This window comes from Silene latifolia, chromosome 6 (genome assembly GCF_048544455.1).
Source record: "Silene latifolia isolate original U9 population chromosome 6, ASM4854445v1, whole genome shotgun sequence".
Classification (NCBI taxonomy): domain Eukaryota; kingdom Viridiplantae; phylum Streptophyta; class Magnoliopsida; order Caryophyllales; family Caryophyllaceae; genus Silene; species Silene latifolia.
The window spans coordinates 25,514,348-25,529,585 of record NC_133531.1 but is presented as its reverse complement, the minus strand read 5'-3'; the positions used below and the strand labels follow the sequence as shown (position 1 = coordinate 25,529,585).

General features: G+C 37.5%; 2 protein-coding genes across 2 annotated transcripts; both read right to left on the bottom strand.

Annotated features, from left to right (window-relative positions):
* Window positions 1–11,844: 11,844 nt before the first annotated feature.
* On the bottom strand, window positions 11,845–13,026 carry LOC141587884 (uncharacterized). The gene is made up of 5 exons (XM_074409350.1): window positions 13,018–13,026; window positions 12,799–12,909; window positions 12,654–12,713; window positions 12,496–12,562; window positions 11,845–12,350 (listed from the first exon to the last, which is right to left on the bottom strand). Exons 1-5 carry the CDS (start codon window positions 13,024–13,026, stop codon window positions 11,845–11,847), a joined length of 753 nt encoding a protein of 250 aa, XP_074265451.1.
* A 591-nt stretch (window positions 13,027–13,617) lies between these two features.
* Window positions 13,618–14,859, bottom strand: LOC141587883 (uncharacterized). The gene is made up of 7 exons (XM_074409349.1): window positions 14,749–14,859; window positions 14,548–14,646; window positions 14,407–14,461; window positions 14,238–14,325; window positions 14,025–14,155; window positions 13,861–13,939; window positions 13,618–13,771 (listed from the first exon to the last, which is right to left on the bottom strand). The coding sequence occupies exons 1-7, from the start codon at window positions 14,857–14,859 to the stop codon at window positions 13,618–13,620; spliced, it is 717 nt and encodes a 238-aa protein (XP_074265450.1).
* Window positions 14,860–15,238: the final 379 nt, after the last annotated feature.

Sequence of the window (15,238 nt, the reverse complement as noted above, 5' to 3'; positions counted from 1 at the left end):
ACACAAATTAACACAATCAATGAAAAAAAACTTGTATGACTGCGCTATGAAGATACCACAAGTAAACATAAGTTAAAAAGAAAGTCAAAACCATAAACGAACGCAGAGATCAAATTGGACAATCACCCAACAGCCCGAAAGTACCACAAGCAAGTAAATGCTCAACTTGAAGATACCACAAGTAAGATTAACCAGAAACAAACACCTATATATGCTTTAGCAAAACCTTAAATAAGCAAACTAAAACATATGAAAACCCTTTATAAGCCTGGCAAATTAAGAACCAATAAAAGCACATGCTTAAAGGCTAACCTCAACATCCTCACCAATTATTAAGAGTATGAATTAACATTAAAATCAGGAAAGTTGATCATCAACAAGAGCTACGAATAGTAAACACCTTTGAGTTTCGACATACGACTGGCGCCAACCAGCAGCTCCGATTATCCCGCAACAAAACCCTACAACACCAGCAGCTTCGGATTGGTCCGCAACAAAACCTTATAATCTGATTAACAATCCAAAACAATCGAAATACCGATCAATATTCACATTGGTATACACACAACAAATCACTCAAAATGGTAGATATTCTAAAATTCAACAGGGCACCATTGGAAAAAAAAAACAAGGAAAGCTTAAAGGAAAGACAATGAAAACAGAAAAAACCCTAAAATTCAACAGGACAACCTAATATATGAGCAAAGAACCTATGATCAAATTCAAAGTTCTAAACAAAAAAAAACCAGAAATGTCGAAAATAATGAACAATGAAAAGAAGAAAGACTATGTAACCTTAAAACGTTGCTATCGCGATCATCGGTTATACCGCCGTCGTCGACTCATCATCAGCACGGTCACCGTCACCAAATCATCCTCATTGTGGTGTGATATTGAAGGGGGGAAAGTTGTTATCAAACGTGCGTTGGATTGAATGGAACACTGAGATGAATCTATGGAGTAAAAGTATTGCGGAGGGCTTTTTTAGAGGGAGAGAGAAATAAGCGGATGAGAATTGGAAAGTGATACAGAAGACGATCTAAAGTTGTGGATGAGAGTATAGTGGGAATGGAAGACAGAGATCTCATATGGAAATCCAACGGATGAGAGGGACTTTGGGTGGTACTATTCATTGCTACAGTACACCCAAGTTCTCTCTTTTTAAAGAGTAAGGATTATTTTTTTTAAATTATGTAATTCATTTATTTGTAATTAGTTTCATTTATTCCGATTTGTAATTCATTTTTCGCTTATATGTCAGTAATTTTATTTATTCGGAATGTATAAAATTACTAGATTTTGTGTCCGTGCGTTGCACGGGTTTTTAAATAATGTCTTATTTTTAATTGAAGTGGTAAAATATGAAATATCTATAACCTGCGTAATCTATAATTAATGAAATTTAGCCCCTAGGTTACATTGCCTGGAAAAAGCCATTTCGTGCATTGCACGGGCAACTAAATAATGTCTTATTTTTAGGTGAGATTATGAGAAACCTATAAAAATATTCAAGGAATTCCTACATAAGGTTCTAACTTATGGCATAGATGTAAATTAAATTCTTAGTCTAGGTTGGTGGTATTTGTGTGACAGTGTGAGATATAAGCCCTATAATTAGGATTTTATCATACATATTCAACATATTCAAATTATCGAGGAGTTAATTAGTACTCATTGATTAATATATAGTTTTAAAAGAACTATAAATTTTCCAACTTCTCCATGATTATGAATCGACAGATTTCTACATACACCTGCGCTTCAATTTTGGTGCGGTATAAATCGAGACGGTCTTTCAATAAGTTTTTTGTATTACGTGACCCTTTTGTTGTTGATTGTGACAATGGTAATTTCGTACCTATTTACATAGTGAAGGTACCCATTTTATCGTGAATCATGATTTATACCTATTATATTACCTTTAATACCACCTTTTCATTTGCACCTATTTAATTTTTCTCAATTAATTTATTGAAAGACCGTCTCTCAGGAGACCTACTAGTGGCTTAATGCTTATAAGAACTCAAAAAACCAGTGTTCAAATACACTATTACATTCGATTAAATACTTCGTATACTACAATGTTTTTGGTACATTAGTATACTACATTGTGTATAAGCAAAATACCTTTTTCTCTAAATATATTCATAGATAAAAACATAATATAAAAAGCAGCATAAACGATTCATTTGGTAGGGTTGCAGTAGAGAAGTTGTATCTCACTATCTGTATAGACGTGGAGTTTATGAAGCCAATTTATGTTAATTATGTATATCTCATATACTATATTTGTTAGGGAAATCACTCTGCACTTTTCATAAAACTCTAATATGATTTTGTAAAACGTGTTGATTAATATAAATAACTTACCATAGTAGTATAAACTACTATAATAACTAAAGAATTTGGACATATACAAAAAACTAAGAAAAATATTTTTTTATTCTTTGTGAAGGGTATTTTAATCAAAAGTAAACAAATGATTGTGACCTCTTACCTTCAAACTATCTTAAAACTTAATCCCGAAAAATAATGGTACATCTCCAACAATTAATCAAAGAATCAAGGAAATAATTAAGGCTGAAAATCTATAATTAGTTGAATAATAATCTTAAATAACTATGCTAATTCGAAATCTGGGTACACTCTAAATTACTTATGCAAATAACGATTCAGGAATTGTTAATGCTAAAGATGAACAAACTATGCTAATTCATGATTATCATGCGCAAGACGACTGTGTTTTCGAAATTGGTGCATGCGATGTACAGAAACCTCTTGCGCGGTTCACGAAACACGTCCAACAAATCATGTGCTATTGACGAACATTCTACCACCCTTCCGTGCGTCATAAACAGCCTCCCAACCGTGCCTTGGTGTGCCACACAAGAACATGTCGCGTGCGATATACGAACAAAAGAGACGAAGTTGTTCTGTAAATTCTTTAATTAACTATGGCACAACTAATTTAATCTGAACTAAACAATTAATTAAGCTCATCTATTCTATGTATATGTATCTGAAGATGGGTATGCAAGTTTGGAAGGAGTAATATAAGCTGAAGATGCTTCATTAGCTAAAGCTCCAATTTTTTTTGAGCGAGAAAGAAGCTAACTTCCGAGATTCAATTACTATTAACAAATTCTATCAATTCAATTGCTAAAATCTTATACTCCACGGTTAACAATGATGTTATCTACAATAATTTTGATAAGTGCCTATAATTTCATTATGATAATTGACATTGATTAGCTTATATTGATGCTTATCAACTATCGGCCAACTGGCCGTTGTTGCTGAATCGGTTGGATGCGTTTTTGCTTCCTAGAATGTCCTTGCCTTCCTCAATTTTATTTCATGACCCTCCAATTCTTTTAGTTTCCAAATTTCCGCAGTTTTCCCTATAGTTATTGACGTACTATCAGTATCTTCATCTTGGTTATATCAAAAGAGTAGATACTCTGTGTACTCTCCGCATCTTTTGACCCATCATCATCAGAGTAGACTCTTTCATATAGTCTTCTGCCCTTTTTCTGTCAAGTTCGGTTCTCATTCCCATCCAATTTCACAATGTCAATGGTGCTCGTGGTAAATTTTTGCTTGAATACAAACCTATTTTCTTCGAGACGTATCGGAACAAACTTGGTACACGAATCATCCAAAAAATTGTACAACTATAGTCTATCGACATTGCAAAGAAATATGAAAAACAAAGCATTCATCTTGATGCAAATTAACGGAAGGTAGAAAAGCTAAAGAATAAAAGGATACAAAAATTGATCTCTTTTTGTTATGTGTTATCAAGTCATACGGAGTATATATACGTATTACTTTGTAATTAGTGTTTTAGTTCTTAACAAATTCAAGAAAATAGATCTTTTGTCAGTTGTTATTAATTATAATATAATTATTATATCTTTTGCATTATCTGTGTGGCCAAATTTATATCTTTTCGTATATATTAATATTTAAAGTATATAGGTGTTTTACAAAAGATGGAGACTCTAAAAATGCCTGAAAAAAGCCTATTTTATATATATACTAGATTTAATGCCCGTGCGATGCACGGGGCTGTTTTTATTGCTCGGTTGTATATAATGTGGTAACAAAAAAATGTTTTTAGAACCGCAACTATATGCTGTTTTGTTTGTGTGCCATGTAGGAGATTCATATTCTAATCAACTTATTGCAAATGTGTCATTTAGTCCCTTATGTAAAGTCTTCTATATTAGTTCAAGATTGTTGTATATTAACTAAAGTTGCATTTCACTATCTCATAATTACAGGGAAAAATCTCTTATTTAAGTTGGAATAGTCCATCGTTAAATTGAAGTTTTCATGGTGTAATGATTTTTATACACATTTCATGGTGTAATACAATGTCTAACTTTTTGTAAAAGCTCTCGACAACTTATATTAACTCATTGTTGTTAAGCATAAGATGGTGGCTATGGAAGATTATGATCGATTGTCGTGAGATAAGTAACTTTTATAAGATTGATTTCTATTTTATATATATAGAACAAAATTTGATTCTTTCGTTCTTTTGGTTGATTATGATCACACATATAAGTCATTGCTTTTTTTTTTTAATTTTATACTATATTTCCTCCGTCACACATATAAGTCATTGCTTTTTTAATTTTATATTATACTCCCTTGGTCATACTAATTGTGGCCAAAGAGGACTCTTGATATCAACAACTCAATTCATCCAACTATGAACACTGCAGCAAAACGGTGGCTCATTCAAAAGCCCACTGGTTCTCCCTGCGGAGTGCGGACCTCCTCTTCTTCCTCAGGGGTGAAGTCGTTCTTGATGTTGAATGTCTTCCCGATCTCCTCTGGTGTCTAAGAAGAGAACATAAACAATGTAAGTAATCGATTTTGAGAAGCATATACTATAGCAAAACAATCTTAAACTAAACAACGGCGTATAGTATATGAGGTTGAGATCGGTTCGACAGCCACAATGTATAATCGTCTCTCGATGTGACAATGCTTAATTTCTGAAAAATAAAAGTGATGTTATAGCAAAAAAAATTAAATTGCAATCAAACTACAAACATTGTACAACAATAATAATTGAAGAGAATGGGGGAGAAAACAATAAATAAAAAATCTGGCTAATAAAGGTGTTCCGGGCGTAATTCTAGAGCAGTATTGTTTACAACGTAAGCTTGGTGAATGGATGTCCTTCCTTGCTTTGACTCTTCCTTTCGGTCTCTCCTGAAACGATGAACAAACTGAGGGCTCGGCTTTGCACCGAGAGTACTCACTCCGACGCTCAAGTCAGTAAACTTAAAGGGATTAAGTTGTGTGTTACTTGACAAAGTATATTGTAGAGAGATAAGAGAGTTTATACCAGATGAATAGTGAGTTTTAGGTTAGATCGTGGATCCCCTTCTCAACGAGAGAAGTGGAGTATTTATAGACTTTCACCTTTTGTCACGTAGTGGCCAAGTGGCTAGCAGGTGGAAAGACTGTTCTACCCTCGGCCGAGGGACCCATGACAGGCCGGCTGACTCCATGCCGAGGGGTCTTGGATATGAGTACGCGGATATGTCTCCTACCGGCCGATTGCCCACCGAGACCCAAGTGACCGGCCGACAGGCTGCGTCGGTTAGGCGGTCTAACATGTTGACTTGCTGTCTCTTGATCCTTGACCTTGCTCAATATGTTGACTCGGTCAGGGGGTGCAGAATATGCCCCATCAAAAGGGTTAATTTAAATACGGAACTTTAGAATGAAAAAGCACACTATGAATTGCAAATTAAAAAGCATATATATACCCACAAATAAGACTTCGTATGTACATAAGATTGTAATGCAGTGGTTTCTTCTATGTAGAGTTGTACATAAATTAACTTTGTACCGTAGTTTGCATAGAATTGTACTTAAATATTATATTCAAATTATATATCCATTATTTATTATTTTAGAATTAAGTGGACTGTAAAAGCTGGAGACTCTAAAATCGCTCGAAAAAAGCTTCCTTTAATAATATAGATAGATATATTGATTTCATAGTATTATTTCATAGTATTATTTCATAGTATTTGTTCTAAGACGGAATTTGCCGCATGTTTGTATAACCGGAATTATGAAGAAATAAATACATGCACACTAACGGGTCCCACCATAACATGTATTTCCAAAAAAAAAGGTTGAATTAATGACGTGGCACGCCCTGAATTGAGTATTGTCTTCTGAATTAATAAAGATAAGATGGACCCTGAATTTTTGGAGTTTTTTTTTTTTTTTTTTTTTTTTTTTTTTTTTTTTGGTGCTGAGGGGTTGAATCCCCCCGGGCACATGCAATACCCTACAAACCACGTGTGCTATGTAAGACATCCTTTTTAGGATGACAGGTAACCGCAGCACTCCCGTGTAGGGAGTCGAACCCGGGACCTCTCAATTCGTTGCCATTGTGTGACGATCCGCACACTCGAGCCCTTAGATTTATTTATGCTTATGTATTTTCATTTCCCTTGTACATTTGTAGTAAGTATTTTCTTAGTAGTTTTAGAATAGGTTTCCATAAATAGGTATATCGCTATTCTGAACTAAACTTGTAAATTCAATGTTTCCTGCTACCAGGACCAAACTATCAAATTTGCCTCTTTGAGAGGTGCTAGTCAATGAAAAACCGCTTCTCATCCAAAAGCTTGTTGTTGCTTGTTGCTTGCTTTCAATAATCGTATTGCTTACTTTTATTGCTTTCGTGTGCCGGACTTGATAATCGTGACTAGGATTCCCGACACACGCCGACCCGAGACCCGAGTATCGTGCTAGTGGGCGATCCCTCACTAGTACGAAGATCCTTGTCGCTTGCATCTTGCCTTGAGACGGGCAAGGGTGCGCGCCACGGTCCGGCAAAAGTAGCGGACCGTGACATTTGGTATCAGAGCCCGGTCTTCGGACGGGCGTCTGCAAGCCGCATTTGTTTATCGAGATCGAGAAAATGGGCGAAACAATCGAGGACCGAGTGGATGCCTTAATGGACACAATCGACGTCAAGCTTCCCAAACTCGAGAGCATCGTTATGCGGATGGCCGCGAGCCTCGAGGAGTTGCAAAAGACGGTTTGTGACCTTGAGACGAAGGTGGACGGGATGAACACCCGCATCGAAGCGATCAGTGGTGCGATCCCCGATGATCGGGAGGAAGAGATCAATCATCTGCATCGGAAGGTTGAGATGTTAGAGAACACGTGTGCCACGCTCGTGAAAGCGGTGGTCAATGACGGGAAATCTGCGGGGAGCCATAAGGTGAAGGCCCCTCCACCTCGTGCCTACGATGGGGCGAGGGATTCGAAAGCGGTCGATAACTTTATCTTCGATATAGAGCAATACTTCCGAGTAAGTGGGCTCGATGAAGACGCGGAAGTTGTCACGGCAAGTATGTATCTAGTCGACGATGCCAAGATGTGGTGGAGGGCTAGGTACAAGGAAATCGATGCGGGCACGATTACGGTGACATCGTGGGCCGACTTCAAGAAGATCTTGAAGGATCACTTCTACCCCGAGAACACGGAGTTTGTTGCTCGGAAGAAGTTGAAGGAAATCAAGCACACCAAATCAATCCGGGAATATGTGAGGGAATTCTCAGCGTGCATGCTCGAGATTAGCGAAATGTCCGAGACGGATAGGACATTCGAGTTCATTGACGGGTTGAAGAGGTGGGCACAACAAGAGGTCATGAGGCAGAATCCCAAAACTCTGTCTTCGGCCATATCGGCTGCGGAGCGCCTTCTCGACTTTCACGGAGAGCGAGAGGCACCAAGAGTTGTGGCACCAACGGAGAATATGGGTGCATCACAAAGTGGGTACAATGGACAAAGGCCACAAAACAGCGCCATTTCCGTTGGGAACAGTCGGTTCCGCTCACAAGGAAGTCAAGCCCAATCGGCGAGCACTACAAACTCTCCCTCAAGCTCGTCTTCTAAGGCTGGAAACTCTACTGCTTCCACAACGAAGAGACCGTTCGCGTGTTTTGGGTGCAAGGGTCCTCACAAGATGGCCGATTGTCCGAGCAAAGCGGAGTTCAATGCGATGTTCAAGGAGATGCCAAAAGGGGCTCAAGAACGTCTTGATGGGGCGTTGGCCGACTATCACCAAGAGTGTAACGAAGACTCAAGTGATGGTGAAGACCAACCACGGATGGGCTCACTTCAAAGGATCAGCGCGATGGGGAAGTACGAAGCTTCCTCCGCCAAGAAATCCGACGGGCTCATGTACGTGGATATGATGGTGAATGGGAAGCACGCACGAGCTTTGATCGACTCGGGTGCCTCCCACAACTTTGTCACGAAAGAAGAAGCAGATCGGTTGGGGCTAGTTTTGCGGGATGCTAACAGCTGCCTGAAGCCGGACAATGGGAAAATGAGACGCGTCCAAGGAGTGGCTAAGAAGGTCGCGGTCCAAGTGGGTGAGTGGGCAGGGGAGCTCGACTTCACCACCGTTCCGCTGGATGACTTCAAGTTAGTACTCGGGATGCGCTTCTTTCGAAAAGCATTGGTAGTATTGAAACCAAGTGATGGATCGATGCTACTAATGGGGTCTATCGTAGTGAATACGGTAGATGGCGACGAAGACAAGGGGCAGCATCGAATTTCGGCTATGAGGGTGATACCGATGCCGAAACAAGGGATGCGACCTTGCAGAATGCCTAAAGGTTCGGTGGAGCCGAGGGCGAACAAGACCCGTGCTAACTACGATGCTAAGTGGCCTGGGGACGACAAGAGTCTACCCCCTCACCGAGGAGTAGACAATGAGGGCGAGATGCCCAAAGAAGTAGGCCTCGTACCATCAGGGGGGCCGCGTCGATGTGCTGAATCGACGTCCTGGTTTGCGGGTCGGTCGACCCAAGAGATAAGGCCTCGTACCATCAGGGGCCGCGTCGATGTGCTTTGAATCGACGTCCTGGTTTTGGGTCATCGACCCAAGAGAGAAGGCCTCGTACCATCGGGGGGCCGCGCCGAAATGCTTCGGCGGCCCGGAGGACTCACATTCCTTGAATGCGGTGTTGAAGTGACGAGAGACAAGATGAAAGTCCGTTGGAGCCAGTACTTGGAGAAAGCCCGAAAGAGTTCTTTTCAAGCAGCGGCAAAGTGGACTTTCCCGAGAGACAAGGAGCATGTGGTGGACTTGGAGAACATGATGTTCGGCAGCTTCTATGTCAAGGAACTCCTGCCTATCCTTGAAGGGACGAAGATGCCAGTCATTGTTTGGGTTGAAGCGCAGATTCAAGCCGAGTTGTACAAGCCAACCCCCAACACCGCATGGACAGTCAGAGCTCACCGAGGATGTCTCACGGAAGCACCATTCAAGATTTTTGTGTTGCCGAGGGCGGCAACAGATTAGGTGGGGGAGAGTGTGACGATCCGCACACTCGAGCCCTTAGATTTATTTATGCTTATGTATTTTCATTTCCCTTGTACATTTGTAGTAAGTATTTTCTTAGTTGTTTTAGAATAGGTTTCCATAAATAGGTATATCGCTATTCTGAACTAAACTTGTAAATTCAATGTTTCCTGCTACCAGGACCAAACTATCAAATTTGCCTCTTTGAGAGGTGCTAGTCAATGAAAAACCGCTTCTCATCCAAAAGCTTGTTGTTGCTTGTTGCTTGCTTTCAATAATCGTATTGCTTACTTTTATTGCTTTCGTGTGCCGGACTTGATAATCGTGACTAGGATTCCCGACACACGCCGACCCGAGACCCGAGTATCGTGCTAGTGGGCGATCCCTCACTAGTACGAAGATCCTTGTCGCTTGCATCTTGCCTTGAGACGGGCAAGGGTGCGCGCCACGGTCCGGCAAAAGTAGCGGACCATGACACATTGCAACGCTTTGAGGCACTCCCGCTCTCCACTACACTCAAGCCACTTTGGTTGATTTTTTGGATTTGTCTTTGGGTTTAATTCAGATTGTACAAATTCGATTTAATTTAGTATATCGAATTCTAAAATTTGTTTAATTGGGATCTTTAAGTAAAATTTATTAAGCAACTCGTAAGTAAAAAATCAAACTTAAATAAAACAAATATGAAAAATATAATAGCAAGCTAAACAAATTAGTCAAAACTTTTTTTATTTTTTCAACATTTTAAATATCGTACCTACAAATGTCGCAAGGTCTTCTATTTTTTCTGGCTAAAAACTTTCTCTGATTAAAAACACACAAAAAAAACCCAAAAACCTAAACCTCTTTGTTTTCCCCGCCGCCTCCTTCCACCCTCTATCCTCCCACTTCTGACTTCCCTTTTGCCGGAGATATATTAGAGTTTAAGTCAGCCACAACGCCTATGGAGCCTAAGGCAAACATAGGGCCCCTGCAACGACGTAAGTCAAATACAGAGAGATTGATCATCGAATATAAGTTGAAATTTATTTAACCCATCTTGTTGGGTGGCTTGGGATGGGTTTAACTCATCTTGTTGGTGTCTTCGTAGTTATATTTGTTACTAGGTTAGAACCCGTGCACAATTGCACGGGTATGTATAAATACATTATCTATTTTGGTGAATAGATATTATTTGATAAAATTATAATTTTTTTGTATCCTATTACGTTTATTTTGTAATTCGTATGAAGTATGTGATACATTAATAAGTGAAATAGGACAACAAAAAGTATATATACTTAAAAAATAATAATCGAGGCCAAAAAATCGGATTCAGGAAATAAACCGACCGAGATAGTATAAAAAAATAATAGCCTTATCCGGAAATCGTAAAGAAATGTTTTAATCGTCACGGTCATCATATTATGAACAACAATAAAAAAAATGAAATAATCCTCAACATCTCTTCTCCAGAAAGTTCATCTTCCAAGTCCTGATTTCATCAAAAAAAAAATTCGATTCACACAAAAACAACCTCAGATTCGATTACCATCTTTTAAATCTAAATAAGGAGGTGCTAATTACAACTTTGCATGTTCGTTTCTTGAGATATCGACTGCTTGATCAAATTTAGGATTAGGGAAAGCGCCGATCTTCTTTAATTCATCCGTGCTCAAATTTCTGCATCCGTTGATCAGTAGCCTCGCCGATTTGCACCGTATCTGCTTGTGTAGATGTAGCAGTTGCCGGATCGAACTAATCCAACCCAGAAAATTGAAAGAAGGTATGTTAAGAATATATTGTATAAGTCGTTCTCAATTTACTCTATAATGTACTTGTTGATGTCATAATATTTACACATTCATCAAGTAATCCGTATTCGTTTTTTTGTTTCCTTCAAATTGAAGATGGGGAGTAGTCATTGTGTTTGATTTCTGTTTAGATCGTATAGCAATTCCTTCATTTTACACATTCATCAAGTAATCCATATAACAATTCCTTCATTTTATGTCATTGTATTCGTATAATGCAATTGTTCCCTGCAAATGGATCCATCACATTAATCAATGATGTAAATATGTGTTTGATTTCGGTTTAGATCGTATCGATTGCTAAGGAGATTTGATGCATGCGTTTTTTTCCTGTATTGCAGGATTTGCACATCCCTTTTTAGATGGACTCCGGTTAAAGGCATTGTAGCAGAGATATATACTGCGGGAATGATGTAATAGGCACAAGTAAAGGTATGAACATAATAAACTCAATACTTTTAAAAATTTTAGAAAACAATTTTAATCTGTTTATTCATGTTACTTGCATGACATTGATTCAATTCGTTTCTATGTTTCTCTTATTATCTATAAGACCAAAATTTCGAGATAATAATTAACATGGTGAAATTAAAATGAATTCATATAAAAAACCCAAAATAATTCCATTTTGCCAATAACAATCCAGTTGAGATAATGGTAAAATAAATAAGAAAGGCACTATAAATACTATAAATTCTCAAAAACTTCTTTGTATACTACGTTTTCTGTAGTGTTGAGAATACGACGATCGTGGTCGCGTATTAGAATCTTTAGCCCCTTTTTGCTTGTGACCCTCGAGACAGCAACATATAGTTGACCATGACTAACTACGGGTCTTGGAAGATACAAACGAACATGTGAAAGAGACTGTCCTTGGCTTTTGTTGATAGTCATTGCATAACAAACCATTACTGGGAACTGTCTTCGCTGAAACTTTACGGGTAGTGAACTTGAGTCGGATGGGCTTAAACTCATACGGGGAATGAAAACTTTGTGACCTATGTTTGTGCCTGATATAATGCTGGCTTCAATTATGTGGTTTCCGAGTTGGGTGACCACTAATCTGGTACCATTGCAAAGACCAGCTGACTGGTCAAGGTTTCGCATAAGCATGATAAGTACGCCAATCTTTAACGTAATCTCGTGGTTAGGAAGACCAGAGCATCTGATTGAATTCAAGAGTGTGACAAATTCTGTAAATTATGAAAGTAGATCACTAAAATAAGTCATAATATTTGTCGAAATAGGTCTAAGTTGACTTTGCGATGAACTCTGGAGCATGTTTCTTTGTGGTGCTTAACTGTGCATCATCTTCAAATTCATATGCATCTAGAGAACGCTTTGTCGGAGTGATGTTCTCTGAGCTCGTGGCGGACTCATCCTCAACAGTATTTTGGATTGTCACCTGAGACATAAATGCTGATTAGAATAAATCGAACAGATATCCTATTTATTTAAACTACTCATTCTAATTTGAATTGAAAATGAAATATCACCTTTCCTTTAGTATTCTGAACTACACTCTCTTCTCGAGAATCCACTTCCAAGCAGTCTTTCTGTCGTATTTACATTGTCAAATATGCTGCAATTTTTAATTTGTTTCAAAGTAAAGTATCAACGACTCTTAGAGCATATACAAACCTGTGTTGTTGTGCAGGTTTCGAGGTATTTCTGGATTAGATCCTTGTCCTCAGAAAGTTTATTGACACCATATGATTTCCAACCTTTGTGTAGGTTATACTTTTCATCAACCTTGACTTTGAATATGAATTTTCTGTTAAGTAGTACATCAAGTTCACTTGGATGTGCATTCGGATCCCCTTGCTGTCATTAGAGAATGTTAATGATAAGTGTAGAAACCTCACTCATTAATTAATGCTATGATGATTTGTGCATGAGCAGTATTGCTTATTTGGATTTTGTTTGGAATACATATAATCAGATTGATTAAAACAGAAACAAAGTAATACTTGTTTATTTGAGTATTGTTAAAGTATAAAAGATTAGGTATGATTCATACCTTAAGTTGGTTATCTCGTATTTGCTTTGCTGATTGCTTGATCAAATCAGTAGCTTGAGTATCAAATAGTATGAAGGTTGCATTTCCGGTATGATCGGCAACTTTGACTCTGACTTTATACCTACATAAGGAGTTGTTTAGGACTGTGCGTAGAGAGTAGATTATGAATAAAATAAATAACTTACTTCAGGTCTCAAATTTAGCGCACCTGAGAATGACATATTTAGCATATCCTTCACATTTGCCAGTACATAACCATTTCTCTTTTTTCATCTAACTCCACTTTTGATTTACATTTTTTGCAGCACTCAATGTACCACTTAAATTCTGTGTCAATTATTGTTATGGTGGCCAAGGTAACAAAAAATCCCTCCTACACAAAACAGAATTAGTGTATCCAAAAAGTTATTATTATTTTTAGTAATACAAACTTGGTTATGTTAAATAGTTATTTGATATACCTCTTGGATCTCTCTAATTTCATTAATTGTCCGTCTAGTAGGTAAATCTAGAAGTTCATTAACGACTGATTCACAGTAGCTGGTAAGAATTGTTGAGCTCGACGATGAAGGTTTCAGACCAACTTCTATCTTTCTGGAAATTCGGTAAGCATGATATATTTCAGTTATGATATGTTGTTATTAATATGATTTTAGTGTAAAAAAGTATGTTAAGGAAAAAACCTTTTTATGAAATTGCGAACTTCGGGTATTTCAGCATCCATTAATATCTTCGAACAAAGTGAATTAGATACGTTTGAATCTGCATCGACAATGAGTGTTAGTACAAAGGTATTTTTAATGCTAAAATCCATATACACACTAAGTTTGAAAAAAAATCAAAGTACCTTGAAAAACTTTTATCTTGGCATATCGGATTATAACAATGGGACGGTGTTCAGATTTGTCAAACTCGGTTGTGGAGCTTGCCATTTGGTCAGCTAATTTTTCCCAAAGTGTCAGAATCAGTTTTTGACCCCTGTAAAAGAATACGTTAGTAATTTTCGAATAATTAATTTATTAACAACTCTTATAAAAGATTAAAAGTTAGAAGTACATACTCGCAGTCAATTAATTCAATTAGCATAGTACGCTTATCTTTGGAAGTATTCTCTATTGGACCTTTAGCATGAAGTTCACCAATAATATCTGTGGCCACATATCTATGGTTAGATTATGACTTGTGAAATTTTCTGATATATTATATAAATTGATGAAGAATAAACATACCAACTAAGTATCTTGCATCGAGATTTTTGAGTAATATATCATTGAATGATGCAAACTGAATGGGACGATCAGGAATAACGACATCACTGGTGGGACTAAAAATAGTTTGGTTATTCGATATTCCCCTATGTTTTGGCTGACACTGAAATTGGTGATGAAACGAAGGTCACCCTCTCTCACCAAAGACTTATATTTGAAGAATAGTCTTTTGGCCGCTATCGTGGCTTGAATTTCGGTACCCTGTAAATTTATACATATTAACAATAGTTATTGAATTAATTGATTAGGTAACTATGATATGATACATGCATATTTATAGTTGATAATTATAACTTGTATTACCTGTGAGTCTCTTATTATGAAATCGATATCTCCCCAACCTTGCTCCCAGGAGTATATTATACGTCCCTGGATACGCCATGATTCTTTGGCTTGGGTTATGTCTTTAATCATGTCATGAGTTGTAAACGTGTAGTCCTATATTTATAAGTTATTTGTAATATATCTCAATAGGTGTGGTTGAAATTCTGAAAAAGTGTAATCTTTGCTGTAGTTGCAATGTTTTTCATTTACAATTAAGGAAACAAATATTTGTTATTTTATCTCATGAGGATGTCGCGCAATATTGAACGATATATTCTTTCAAATTGTCGCAATATTAGGTAGGCTATAATTCTTGTAAAGGATATGCTAATATGGGAAAATAAATCAAGTATATGCAAAGAAATAACCATTGCGACTGATTTGTTTGTATTAAAGAGCATATTCATGATATAGATTTCTTCTAATATACTCCTAATTTTATCTTGTACTTAATTGATTGATTTCTCAA

Excerpts from the sequence above, each read along its gene's own strand:
- LOC141587884 (XM_074409350.1), bottom strand. Across the intron at positions 12,714-12,798 it reads AAACCTGCACAACAACACAG|AAAGACTGCTTGGAAGTGGA; the intron begins GTTTGTATATGC and ends TAAATACGACAG. Across the intron at positions 12,563-12,653 it reads TTCAGAATACTAAAGGAAAG|GTGACAATCCAAAATACTGT; the intron begins GTGATATTTCAT and ends TTTATGTCTCAG.
- LOC141587883 (XM_074409349.1), bottom strand. The coding sequence starts at position 14,859 with ATGATTAAAGACATAACCCAAGCCAAAGAATCATGGCGTATCCAGGGA. Across the intron at positions 14,462-14,547 it reads GTTTCATCACCAATTTCAGT|TTTGCATCATTCAATGATAT; the intron begins GTCAGCCAAAAC and ends CGTCCCATTCAG. Across the intron at positions 14,326-14,406 it reads CGATGCAAGATACTTAGTTG|ATATTATTGGTGAACTTCAT; the intron begins GTATGTTTATTC and ends ATGTGGCCACAG.